This window comes from Octopus bimaculoides, chromosome 14 (assembly GCF_046866305.1).
Source record: "Octopus bimaculoides isolate indiv1 chromosome 14, ASM4686630v1, whole genome shotgun sequence".
NCBI lineage: Eukaryota > Metazoa > Mollusca > Cephalopoda > Octopoda > Octopodidae > Octopus > Octopus bimaculoides.
Window position 1 is genome coordinate 19,832,714 of NC_142941.1, and position 13,686 is coordinate 19,846,399.

Here is a 13,686-nt window from a genome sequence, read left to right on the forward strand (position 1 = left end):
AACTAATAGGAAGCTTATTAACGATGTACTCACTCACCACCACCCTTCAACTACATGTACTTCTACACTAATATTACCACTTTACACTACTTTCTTATTTCTTTGCATGCAAACTCATGCTCATGCTAGCACACCACTGAGTGTAAAGATCTTAACAGCTTAATGTAAATCAACAGCAATGAAGCAAACACTGAAACATGAGGAAATAAAGCATCAACACTACATTCTCTCTTCTCTTGAACAACATATACTATCAACAGATTTAACTTTTGTTGACACCATCACAAGCATATACATTCTAAATAGTCTAATATAGTAAACATGATAAGAATATATTTAACAGCACTACTTTATGACTAGACCCATTCCTCACTGCAAATGTACATTCTGTTTTTCAATTACTTTTAATTTAAATTTCAGGGTTATCTCCATTGCATTTATTGACTACATAATCAAGTTAATGGTTTTTGGTTTTTTTCTCACCATGGGAATGACTTTAATTAATCAAAATTTTTCAGCTCACAACATTTAGTATGCTAGTATTAATTTTACTACTGAATAGTTGTAAATAGAGGAAGAGTAAAAATTCCAGGTAGACACTGTTTTAGCAATGAGGTTTTAAGGCTGTTCATCATCATACCAGTGACAAGGAGAAATGAGTACAACAAATTAGTTTGTAGTTAGAGTCCCTATTGTTAGAAATTGTGAAACAGAGGTTGAAGTACAAGTAGAAGAACAAGTAAGGAAATATAGCCTTTTGTTGAGCCAGTTTTGGGGAGTGATAATGATTGTGAACTAATCTATCACATTTTGTATTTTATTTCTCAACAATATTTATACTAGCAAGTTTGCTGACTATATAACAAAGGAAAAACATAGAACTGATTAGCTTCTGGCTCATTTGAGAATACCAGGGCTGGCCTTAAGCTGAATGGGCCAATTGCTCACAATAGGGCCCCACACACTCAAGGAGGCCACATCCTATACTGCGAATGCCCCTTTAAAAAAAAAAACATACTTTCTGCACTTTAGCAACACAAGATATCAAAAGATAAACCCATTCATCCAAAATTGCTTGGGTCAGCCTTGTTTATGTTTTTAGTGTAAAGGTCAGTTGTATGTATGCATGTATATGAATGTCTGGAAGTGTTTATGGGCATGTTTGGGTAAATATTTGCGTGTGAGAGAGTACCTATGTGGTTGTTTCAGTGTATGGTGAATTGTATGTATATATGTGTGCATATGGTTATGCATGTACGTGTGTATATATATGTGTGTGTTTGTGTGTATGTATTAAAGAAAGCAAAAATAAAACAAAAATGATAGAAGCAAAAAGCTAAATGTGTGTGTAAAAGAATTCATTGCTCAGTATTTTGGCCACAGGAATTTCTGTCAAAGAGACATGGTTAAACAAAGGTTAAAAGTTCAATTATTTTTCATAGTGGTTTGGTTTGTTTGAGGACTTTGTATTTGTGTGAATATATGCATATGTATGTTTATGCTTGTATGTGTATGATTGTACGCATATGCATTTTTTAGTGTGTGGTGAATTGTATACATACATATATGCGCGCGCATGTGTATATGTAGTGAGAGAGAGATGGGGAGGTGAGATAAAATTTCGTGTTCAAAAGAGAAAATCTCTTTGCAATGACACTCATTCAGGTTTTTGGACAAGCACAAACACACAGCCACACACACACATGAGGACATAGTAGGATACATTTGGTGTCACACAGTAGTGCTAAGCCCAGAACCATATAGCTAAGAAACAGTCTTCTTGCCACACAGACGGGACTGTGTTTTCTACAACAGAGGTTATAGAAAAAATATAAGTATGTGACCAGCTTCCAAAAAATTCTAATTACTAATTTGTTTTTTATGTATATCTTTTTTAGCGTAACATCATGCAACAGATAAAAGTTTCTTTGGGAACTTGTTAAATTTCTTTCCAATTTTTGCCAGAATATTTTTAGAAAGCGTAGTTTTGCTTCGTGATGGTGAAAATTTTCGGTAAATTTATAGTTTAACACTGAACTCGATTTTAGTGGGAAATAATGTTTTTGCCTCATTTAAAATTTTTTTTCTTGTGCTATCAACTAATCTCATTTCCTAATATGCTACAAATGATTTTTTCCATGGAAATCAGAGGCGGGTGCGGTAAGTTGAACCCTTGGAAATTCATCATTACCCAATTGGGCCCTACACCTCCTAAGGCTGGCCCTGGAGAATACTAAATGAAGAGATGCCCAGAAAAATTTTGCAATGCATAGATCTATGCATGTAGTTTGTCAAATGTGACTAACAGAGTATCAGTAGAGTGAAATGTTACCTTTTAGTATGTAAATTAACATGCAACATGTATTGTCTAATGGCATTGTTCAATGCAGAGAAATAAATAAATAAATAACATGATGGATGATGTAATAGAAGTAAATTAACTCAGAACAGACAATAGAAGACCTAATGCATTATATATTTGCTTAGTCACTTGTTGAGTAGAATGACTCAGTGGAAATGTGCTGGGCTCATAATCCTGGTCTGTAGATTGAAACTATGCTCTGCAAAGAAATGGATATTATTTTTGATGTTTATACATTGCAACTGAATTGTCTACAAACATACCAACCTTGTACACTTATATATACCTACAGGTGTAGGTAAAAATTATATTATGCAACAGAAATTTATACAGGGTCACTGAATCACCAAATGACTGGGTTATATCAATACCCAAGTAGCAGACTGGTAGAGACAACAGGATTTATTGCTTAGCATATAATATATATATATATATATATATATTATCTCTGATGGGTGCAGACTTTTAGGTAAGTTTGTAACATTCAAGTGTTAGAAATGTTTAAAATTTCCTATTTCTCAAATAGGAAATCCTGTCTTTGTAATGTTACAATGACAATGAGGTGTCTGTGATGTCAGTAAACATTCAATTGAAGTTAGTGTGCATTATTCTACAGGAAATAGAGCTCCTGGTGAAATCACAAGTCTTGTTTAGACAACAAAGTTGATTCTATGCTTATTGAATGTATGCCTATGATCTTATTCACAGTTTATACACACATATTACAAGTGATGATTAACTGGTACAGAAAGAAGTTTTAGTGGAATTTTCCATCACAAATGCTATTGCAAGAGTGACCCTTGGTTTCAGGTCTTTGAAATCAACTAGTGTTCTGGCTGCAAAGTTATATACCTAACTCCTGTGAAATCTGTGATGATGTACCAACAAGTAAGGCACATACATACATATGCATGTGTTTATAAATATATATTTATATATATTTACACATACATGTGTGTTAGTGCCTCTTTACTTTGACATCGCACGATAGTCATAAATGAGTATCACCATCATGCAAGCAGTGTCCAGTCATGTGGGATATTATCTTACTTAGAAACAGGTGAGGGTTAATGAATGGAAGGGCATGAGGCCATAGAAAATCTGCCTCAACAAATTCCGTCCACCCCATGTGAGCATGAGAAAGTGGACATTAAAACAATGACAAGACAGACAGATATATTCACTTCTTAATTTTAGAGACAATTCTGTGAAATGTCAATAGCCTGATAAATAAGCATTATCCATCCTTGCCCACTTACTATAAATTATTAAGAGTCAACAAAGAACCCACGAAAATGTAACCAAATGTCCAAATCACTTTATTTAAAACAAAAACAAAAAAAAACAAAAACATATGAATGAATAAAATCCATAGATTGTCTATATGCTTATTCAAGGCTCAGCTGCAAGCAAAACTATTATCACTACTGAAACTTATTTTCAAATACTGGCCCTTTGTCATACTGTATCTTCCATCTCATTATCTATTCTATTTATTCTATTGTTAAGTTTACTCTACTTCAGCAAAACTTTTTGCAGTTATTTCTCTGTTTCTTACCACTGTTTCTGCTCTCTCAAATAAGAATATTATGTTTTATTATTATCAGCCACACTTCATATGACCACAAATGACAACAACACTAGCTTACACTAACTATTCTGGCTTTTCAAACTTTACACAAACAAATTTTATTCACTCCTTATAACCTTTTTGGCACAAAATATTTGACGACCAATAACTAACAACATATCACACATGGATTCAACAATTAAAAACATATATGGCTATTATCGTTGGAATAGGTATTAGCTGTTTCGGCATGTCCTATGCAAACATCCAAATTTACAACAAAATAAAAACAAAAAGAAGGGGAAAAAAGGCCTTTTGCGAGAAGTGGGCCACATGAGACATACCTCATATTTAGGCAGGCCACACTACTAAAAAAATTTCAAGGTAATTTTTCAGAAGGCATACAACTGAGAAAGTTCTGTGGGCCACAGGCTGCCCATGGTGTGTTCTAAGTACTTGCTTGATATACTAGAAATAGCAGTTGAATCCTCTTTTCCATCACAGATACATTAGTCAATGTCATAAGATGGTCATGGATAGAACCCCTTTGACAGTAGGCTTGCTCAATTGGGGCTGACCTGGGGGCTTGTTCAATAACAGTAACTATTGGTACTACTGTAACATACATACTGTAATGTTTTATTTGCTAGCATGAATTTGTGGAAGGTAACAAAAATATTATCTGCACCTTTCTCTAAAGATGTTTAGCAGGATCAGAACTTATGTTTGCCACATATGAATTTCAAATCATAATTCAACTGTAGTTTGATCATGTGTGCAACCAAGTTTCTGTCCAATCAGTGGCTGTTGTTCATGTGATAGTTCTTTAGCTCATCTTGAACTTTCCATAAGCACAGCCTATAAATACAGTCATAAAAGGTGCCAAATTTGCAGAGTGTTGCAGATATCAAAGCAGGCATGATGTTCTCCACTCTCACCATTCCTGTGTGTTCTTGAGCATGTTACCAACACACATTCCTTTGCCAGTCACTCTAATGGCTATATGCAATCGCAAGACAGACACGATACCACAACTGTATATATGCATCATGTTGAAACCACCCTAGCATTATACTTTGAACAGACATTTTTCCTTGCATGTTGTTTTATGCAATTTTCATCTTACTGCTTTTATATGTTAAATGTAATGCATGAACATCTTTTCATACTAGTGCAGTGCAATAAATCAAAGTTCAAATGTTTGCTTAGTGTTGTGAAATTACTATACAAAGTTTTTTGTTAAGCAACATTGTTAAGCAACATTGGCATACATACACCCCTAACAACTACTGATGATTTTCAATGCTAGAAATGGCAGTCAACACAAGCAACAACAGATTGAAAAGCTAATATGGTGACTTGATTTTATATGGGAACAACACAGAACCCTAATAAATATCCAATCCTCCATCAAAACCTTGCCTTAGATGGCTAGCCTTTTCATGGAAATTTATTGTGCTAATAACTCCTTGATGGATAACAGATTAAGGAGAGTCTAACGAGTTAGTTGATATGTCATGTTGGCACTCCATCGCTTACGACGTCGAGGGTTCCAGTTGATCCGATCAACAGATCAGCCAGCTCGTGAAATTAACATGCAAGTGGCTGAGCACTCCACAAACACGTGTACCCTTAACGTAGTTCTTGGGGATATTCATCGTGACAGTGTGACAAGGCTGACCCTTTGAATTACAGGCACAACAGAAACAGGAAGTAAGAGTGAGAGAAAGTTGTGGTGGAAGAGTACAGCAGGGTTCGCCACCATCCCCTGCCGGAGCCTCGTGGAGCTTTAGGTGTTTTCGCTCAATAAACACTCACAACACCCGGTCTGGGGATCGAAACCGTGATCCTATGACCGCGAGTCCGCTGCCCTAACCACTGGGCCATTGTGCCTCCACATTGATATGTCATACTTAAATGTCAAATAGCAGATAAAACAAATGGTATTTGAAAGAAAATGAATGCATGTTAAAAAATAAAGAGATAAATTTATAATAATCAACTTACCTCATTAAAAGTATTTTTAATTAAATGTCCTTTGTGGTAAATTTGTGGCTGAACAATTTCATAGGAATGATTATGATGTTTGACAGTGTCTACTCTGTGGTATTTGTTGCTAGTGACTATACCTTAAAAAAAAAAAAGAAATCAAATAGATAAATAACATTTAAAGCATTGTGGATGAAACAAAAAGAAAATTAATTTCAAAGGAATGTGTAAGAATTTAAACTTAAATAATAAAACATGTAAATGACTTAGATATAGGAATGTACCAAAGATAATGTATTAATTAGATACCAAAGACGAATGTATACAGGTATTTGAAAATACCTCATGGAATGACAACCGTGCCTTGCATCGTCATAGGCTGCCCTTTTGAAGGCATAGCAACCATTTGGCCACACTGACAGGGATCTGGTGAAGTCATAGCAAATTGTGAAGAGGTAGCAGAAGAGCTCAATTGAGCCAATGGTGATTCTTACATTGATGCTGAGCAGAGGAAGATCAACATTCAGGGTCACCAAGCTCTATCAAGAGAATAGCTGAAACACATCCATAGGAGTGGAATCCTTGGTAGTGTAATCAGCTACTGAAAGATTCACTATGATTTAAGCTCTCAATTCAAATAATGGATCTGGATGGCAAAAGAGGCATGGGAATCCACGAAAACAGCAGGAAAAAAAACCTAGAATGTGTTAATGATCAAACATTTATGTAGTCTCTTGATTTGCTAGAAACGGCACCCAAATTTCTCTTCACCCATTCCATATCACCTTAAAAAGATAAAGAAACATCCTATATATACTATATATGAAAATAAGCAGCAGTCATGAATGGAACACCTTTAATTACTAGTCTACTCATTTGGAGTCCACCTGGTGCTAAACAACAATTTTTGATATAGGTGCAAGGCTCAAAATACGATGGGTTGGGGAAAACATCTAAGTCAACTAAATGAACTCCAGTAGTTGACTAGGAAGAAAGAAAAACAAAGACGACCTTAGCGTGAACTGAACTCAATACACAGAGAACAAGGAGAAATTCTGCAAGACATTTTCTCCAATAGTAATAATAGTGCAATCAACAAGAGATTAAATTGTAATAACATATAAGAGGAATAATTTGAATAGCAGTACGTGCACTAGTTAAAAGAACAAGCTGTATGAAAATGAAGTATCAATATTTTTGGACAGAATGGTAATCAGAATTATATTCTCTGTTCACTAACAGAGCTTGTAATCTAGAGTTGCAATTCCCTGATGGAACCATTCCTTTCTCATAACCTCACTAATGCCTTTAGGAAAATAAGAATATTATAACCCCTAGAAATATTAAGCTATGTGCATCTTCTATATACCTTTCTTGTTGTTATCAGTTTCCCTGTACATTCTTAGTTCAAATCTCACTTTGCTTTTGTAGGGTTCTCGACCATTTTTTTTTTATCTACAGACCCCTTTGATTACTATTTTATTTTAGTGGATCCCATTCAATATTCTATAGAAACTTCTTTCAAAATTTCTATTTTGTTTTTCACACATGAACTTATACAGAGTTGGCCAAAAGTCACCCGACAAATCAATATTCCATAAATACTATCTGTAATTCTGCATTGACTCAAAAGGAGAACTGTGTTGCTCAAGAAGGATTTCAGTTTGAACATTTTCATGATGAACATTTTTCATGATGTTTCATATTTAGATGCTTTTATTAAATTCATTCAGTTGTTAAACATAAATAAATCTTGGAATTAAATGGTTTTGATTTACTGTCAGGGGACTTTTGGCCAACCCTGTATAGGTTGAACTATGTAAGATGTTAGAGAAAGAAACCTAGCTGTTTCTTGCAATACATTCCAATACATACATACATCATCATCATTATCATTTAATATCCGCTTTCCATGCTAGCATGGGCTGGACAATTTGACTGAGTACTGGCGAACCAGATGGCTGCACCAGGCTCCAATCTCATCTGGCAGAGTTTCTACAGCTGGATGCCCTTCCTAATGCCAACCACTCCGAGAGTGTAGTGGGTGCTTTTACGTGCCACCGGCATGAGGGCCAGTCTGGCGGTACTGGCAACGGCCATGCTCAAATGGTGTTTTTTATGTGTCACCTGCACAGGAGTCAGTCCAGCGGCACTGGCAACGACCTCGCACAAATGTTTTGTTCACATCTGCACTAAGTTTGGCATGGTTTCTACAGCTGGATGCCCTTTACGGAGTGTATTGATAGTATTTTTTAATATAGCATCAGCACTGGTGAAGTCACCAAGTACCTGCAAGACAAGACCCCCTCAACTGAGTTGGGTATAGAACTGAGAGATAAGAAACTAGAATAGAGTGACAGGGGCAGGTGTCTTGCTGAAGCAGTGAATACATGACTTGCTCATCTGGAGAGGGAGGGATGGAAGAAGGAGGAGAGAGACAAACAGAGATAGAGATGTGAATATGATATGGGGAATATGACAGAATACAACAGAGAAGCAGAAAATGTGAATGTGTAGATAAGTGTGCATAGTGAAAATAGTGTGACAGATGGTTAATGACAAGGAATGAGTTATACCAGTTCATCATCATTATTAAAATGTATTAAGAAAAAAAGTAACAGAAACAAAGTTAGAATTAGTTAGAATTAAAATGGTCAGATTAAGAGATTTATATCCTACTGTAAGTGGTTTGTTATGTTTCTGGTCAAAGACAATTTTATTTTCCTTCATTTACCTATTTAGTTAATAAGTACCAGCTTTTCAGTGAAGATTTTTGTGATAGACTAACACATAAATCCAGAGTTTTATCAGCTAAATATTCAGAGAGAAATGCTGACTGTGTTAGCTCTTGCATATATATAATGATATATATTTACTTTGCTTTTGTTTATGTATTCTTGAAATTATACTGACAGCATAATTTTTTTATTAAAAACCAGATATTTTGATTATATAATCAATACCAACTCAGAACTTCGTTATTGGTTAACATAAAAAAGAAAAGCAACACAGAAATTTATCAGGTTTCTTTCCTCACCCTCCCACAAATAACAAAAACACAATTTCATTGAAAGATATTCTTAAAATCTCTGGGCTACCACTAACTCAGTTTCCCTCTGACTCATGACACATAACTGATTTTTCAGAACAAAGAGTAATTTCTAACCCTAAAACCTGCACACCATCTGCTTTTTAAAATAATTCATGCAATTTTTATATATAGCTTGCTTTTGATTAACTCAAACTAATGAAAAACTCTCATATTTTTTTAATTTATTTTTATGGGGGAAGAATCTCATTTTTGTTCTATGACTTATGACAAAGCCCAGTTTTGTTGGAGAGTTGGTGAGGACATAAAGTCAACTGAATTAGCTTTGCTATATCACTGGTATAGTGAAGCTGATTTTATGGATTTCTCACCCACACTGTGGCACCATGGGAAAATGTCTTCTACTGTAGCCAAGGGCTAACTGAACCCTTGTGAATGGATTTGGTAGAAAAGAAGCCCATTGTGTGTGTGTGTGTGTGTGTGTATTTATATATATATATATTTGTATGTAAATTTCTGTTTGTACCCCAACACTGATTGACAACCAGTATTGGTTTGCTTACATCCCTGTAACCATCCAGTTCAGCATAAAAGACTGACAGAATAAGTACCAGGTTTAAAAAATATATACTGGGGTTGATTGATTTAACTGAAAGCCTTCTAGGTGGTGTCCTAGCATAGCTGCAGTCCAATGACTGAAGCAATAATAGGAGATAATAGGAGATAAAATAGGAGATAAAATAGGAGATAATAGGAGATAAAATAGGAGATAAAATAGGAGATAAAATAGGAGATAAAATATGCATGCATGCATGCATGCATACATACACACATACATACATACATACATACATACATACATACATCACTGAAGTGATGATTAGGCTGTTGGATTCATGATTGTGAAATTATGTATTTGAATCCTAGATTGAACATGCACTATGTCCTTGGACAAGGCACTTCATCTCAAATTACTGCAGTTTACTCAGTTGAAACTAAGTTTCATCTACTGCCGAGTGGAGCCTCACAGACTATTAGATCCAAATCTTGCAATTTCAAGATGGCAGCAGCTCTTGATAGCTGGAGTACACTGAATGAGCAAGGTTACATCAACTAGAGCAAAGTTTGAACTTAGTAATATAGAAGTCTGAATTAGATAGGGTGAAGTGCAATATTGGCAACAACTTTTCCCATTCTGTAATAGTTCTTTTCTCTTCCATCAGTCATTTCTTATTCCCATTATAAATTCTTGGTAGGTCCATGACCAAGTTTTTGTTTTCATTTAGAACCAACAGGAAACCACTCTATGATGTCATTCTCTGAAACAGCACAAGATATCTGGAACAAAACACTGCTTTACAATTTCCCAATTCCTCAAATCTAGTGTTTATAACAATGCTCACTTCATATATTTTTTCTTTTTAAATTTCCTGTTTTCCTCAATCTCATAAATTCAATTATTTAACAAAAGTTAAATTGTTAGAAACAAATGACAAGAATATCTGGGATAGGACCAAATTTGCCAAACAAAGTACATTAGACATAACAAAAACCTAGCTCAATCATTTGTTTACTTACTTATTTATTTATTCAGAGGAGTGTTTGCCTAGATGCCTAGATAATGAGGTCATGTGATTTAAGTACTCTGTGCAAATGAAGACAACAACTGACACATAAAATGGTATTAGAATGAATATTCTCTTAGTTGGGCTTTGTATATAAGTAGGAACACACACACACACACACACACATACTTACATGAACATATGTAAACTAGAAACCCAAATGCCAAATAGAAGGTGAATTAGTTTATGAATCAATGAAGACTGAAGTGAACATTCTATAGTTAATGCTCAAAGTATATTACAGTTCATTCATTAATGTCAATCTCATTTATAACCTTGTAAATTTTTATTGTCATTCTATTTATTCCAAACGCAGTATAATGTTGAAATCAAACAGCAGATTCTTCGTAGTTCAGTTTATTTGTTTCCTACACAGTTATGTCATGTGATAATCCACTTCCAGTTCACTCAGATTACAAAAACTGAGCCATTATTCATATATATATATATATATATATATATATATATATATATATATATATATATATTTATATAGAAATATAAATATGAAAATATAAACATGAAAGAATAAAGGAAATGAAAAATGCTGTCAGTTTCAGAGGAAACGAATGCCAAAGGTTATAGTTTGCCTTTGAATAAGTTCACCTGAAGTGCCTACTTCTCATCTTTTCACACATTATTAATCCCTCCCCCAAAGCCTTCTTTAAATGCTTTGCCTTTCATCCATTTTTTTTTTTTTTCCCACTAGAATTGTACCCCTCTGAAATTCATTCCTTGTCCATATTTTTGCAATAAGCATTTACCCACAGAAATCCAAGCTGAATATCAGCCTCACTGACCTCACTCAATAGAAAAAGTGCTTGTGAAAGCTCTAGGTGTTCTCACTCTTTCACTGAAAAACAATAACGAAGTATCTCTTCTAACTCCACTGCCATAGACTTAAATTATTAATGTACATCAGAGTAATCTAATATCATCCCCCCAAAAAATTTGCTAAGAAAACTAAAAATAAATGATGGCACAAATATAAAAAAATGAAGTAGAAAGTTAATTTATCTACATTAAATTTATAGTATAACTGTAAGACATTGAAAATAAAATGTACTGAAAAACTAATATTCATCACGGAATTGGTTGATGGGTTCTATGAGCTGATGAAGCCGTTATAATAATGTGTTGCTATTTTAACATCACTTATTGCCTGAAGACTTAAAGTCAAGTTTTCATTCTTCTTTATTTTATGTCTTTTCATGACTTCCATACTGCTTTTTCTTTTACTATTCAGTTGTGTTAAGACATGATGTTGTTAATTAATTATGACAAATGTAGCTACTTTTTCCCCTTTTCCTATTACAATAAATTAATTCTGCTAATAACAAGTATTTTTTTCCTATAATTACTTCTATAACAAATGCACATTCGTGAGAAATGTATTTCATCTATAAGTCAGCAGAGTACAGATCATAGTTTTTTTTGTAAAACCACAAAATAAATATGAAGATTTTACATTACTTTATAAGGTGCCAATCAAGTGTAGAAGTTGATAGAAATAGATTGGTCTGCTGAACTTTTTATTATCTTAGCCCCCTCTCCCTTCCTCATTTTGCCTCACTTCATTTAAGCTAGTAACATGTATTGAATTTACAAATTCAGGTATTTTTACAGCTAAATACTCTTCTTAAAGTCAGTTGATCAATACTTTCATTAAGAAAATTTATGTATTTCCTGCTAGACTAATACAAGTATGTGATGTAACGAATCTTGCTTATGAGCTTAATGTAGCAATTTCTATGCAAGAAAATTGATTTCTAAACAAGAACGGTTGTCTGCTTGAGTAGTAGTGTATCATGTGTAAAACAGTATTTTCAAGAGCTCTTAAAACTCTCTTCAAAATACTGTTTTGCCATAGAACTTCAATAATGTACAAAAATTGTTACAAAAAACATTTCCTAATATGGATAAGTAGCATTTGCCATTCACTTACAGGGAGCCAGCAAATTTGAGATGTAACATGAAAATAGTTCATATGATGATGAGAGATAGATAGAAAGCAGAAACAAAACTATGATGATCTGTAGTTTTACTGAAGAGGTCACAGCAATTCTTAATTGTGTCCATTCACATATTGCTATTTCACAAAGACAGCAGGATACTGGTGCTTAAAAGATATTATCTATACAATAAAGATAAAAATGATATCCTGTTTTATCTACTGTAAAAGTTTCTCAGACAAAAAACAAACCTCACTTAGAGATGAAAATACAAGAAGGAAAAATTGTGTTTGTCTTTAGAATTAACCATCTTCTGCTTTAATATAAGATTTCCTCGTTTATTTAACAGTGATAATGAGCTGCAATAGTTAGTTGTTAATAATTAGCTATTATAGTGATAATGCTCACAGTTAACAAGAATGACAATAGTGACTCATTTAATCTATTAGATATATTTTTCTCATCTTATTTCAGTTGAAAGAAAATTTTATCCAGCTCAATGGATTCCAGTTAGACTTCACGTTTACTTCAATAATCCAATTGCAGTCTATTTTTGCACTCTATTTTGTTAACAAATGAAGGCAGGGATTCAAACTAGGGATAAATCAGAAAGAAAAGTATGTTCAATGAAAGGGATTATTTGAGAGAGTTTGTTTATCAAAAACTTTTGATTACCAGCGTGGAACATAGATATTAAATGGTGATGATGATGAAACTATTGATAGCTAATAAAAATGGTAGATTAAGAGATTCAACTATAATGTTGAATATATGACATATATCCAAGCACATTCAAATGAAAGAAGTTGAGAATTTTCATTTTTTTTTTCTTTGCTCCTGGGAGGCCTCCCTACAACACAGACAGTAATGGGTTGCATTCTAAAAACAACAAGACACTTTAATGACTCATGAAACTTGTTGCTTTAGTAGATTTGATAAGAATCCAAGTAATTAAAACTAAGATTTTTCACCATCTTTACTCTGAGCTTCAACAAAGAGTACTATAACTAAAATCAAAATGTAAACATCAGACATGAATAGTTGATGAATTTCTGTTGATAATAGACAGAAACATGCAGATCTTAATCTTAATATTATAAACAAGCATAACTCAATATTTTGTGCTAAGAAATGTTTGA

The 13,686-nt window shown here is 33.8% G+C and overlaps 1 protein-coding gene across 1 annotated transcript in view; it reads right to left on the minus strand.

Moving 5' to 3' along the window:
- Positions 1-13,686, minus strand: part of LOC106874077 (disintegrin and metalloproteinase domain-containing protein 12) — a 346,803-nt gene that overhangs the window by 262,232 nt on the left and 70,885 nt on the right. The window contains exon 2 of the mRNA XM_014921671.3: positions 5,940-6,061. Within this exon, the coding sequence (XP_014777157.2) occupies positions 5,940-6,061 (122 nt within the window). The remainder of the gene's footprint in view (positions 1-5,939; positions 6,062-13,686) is intronic.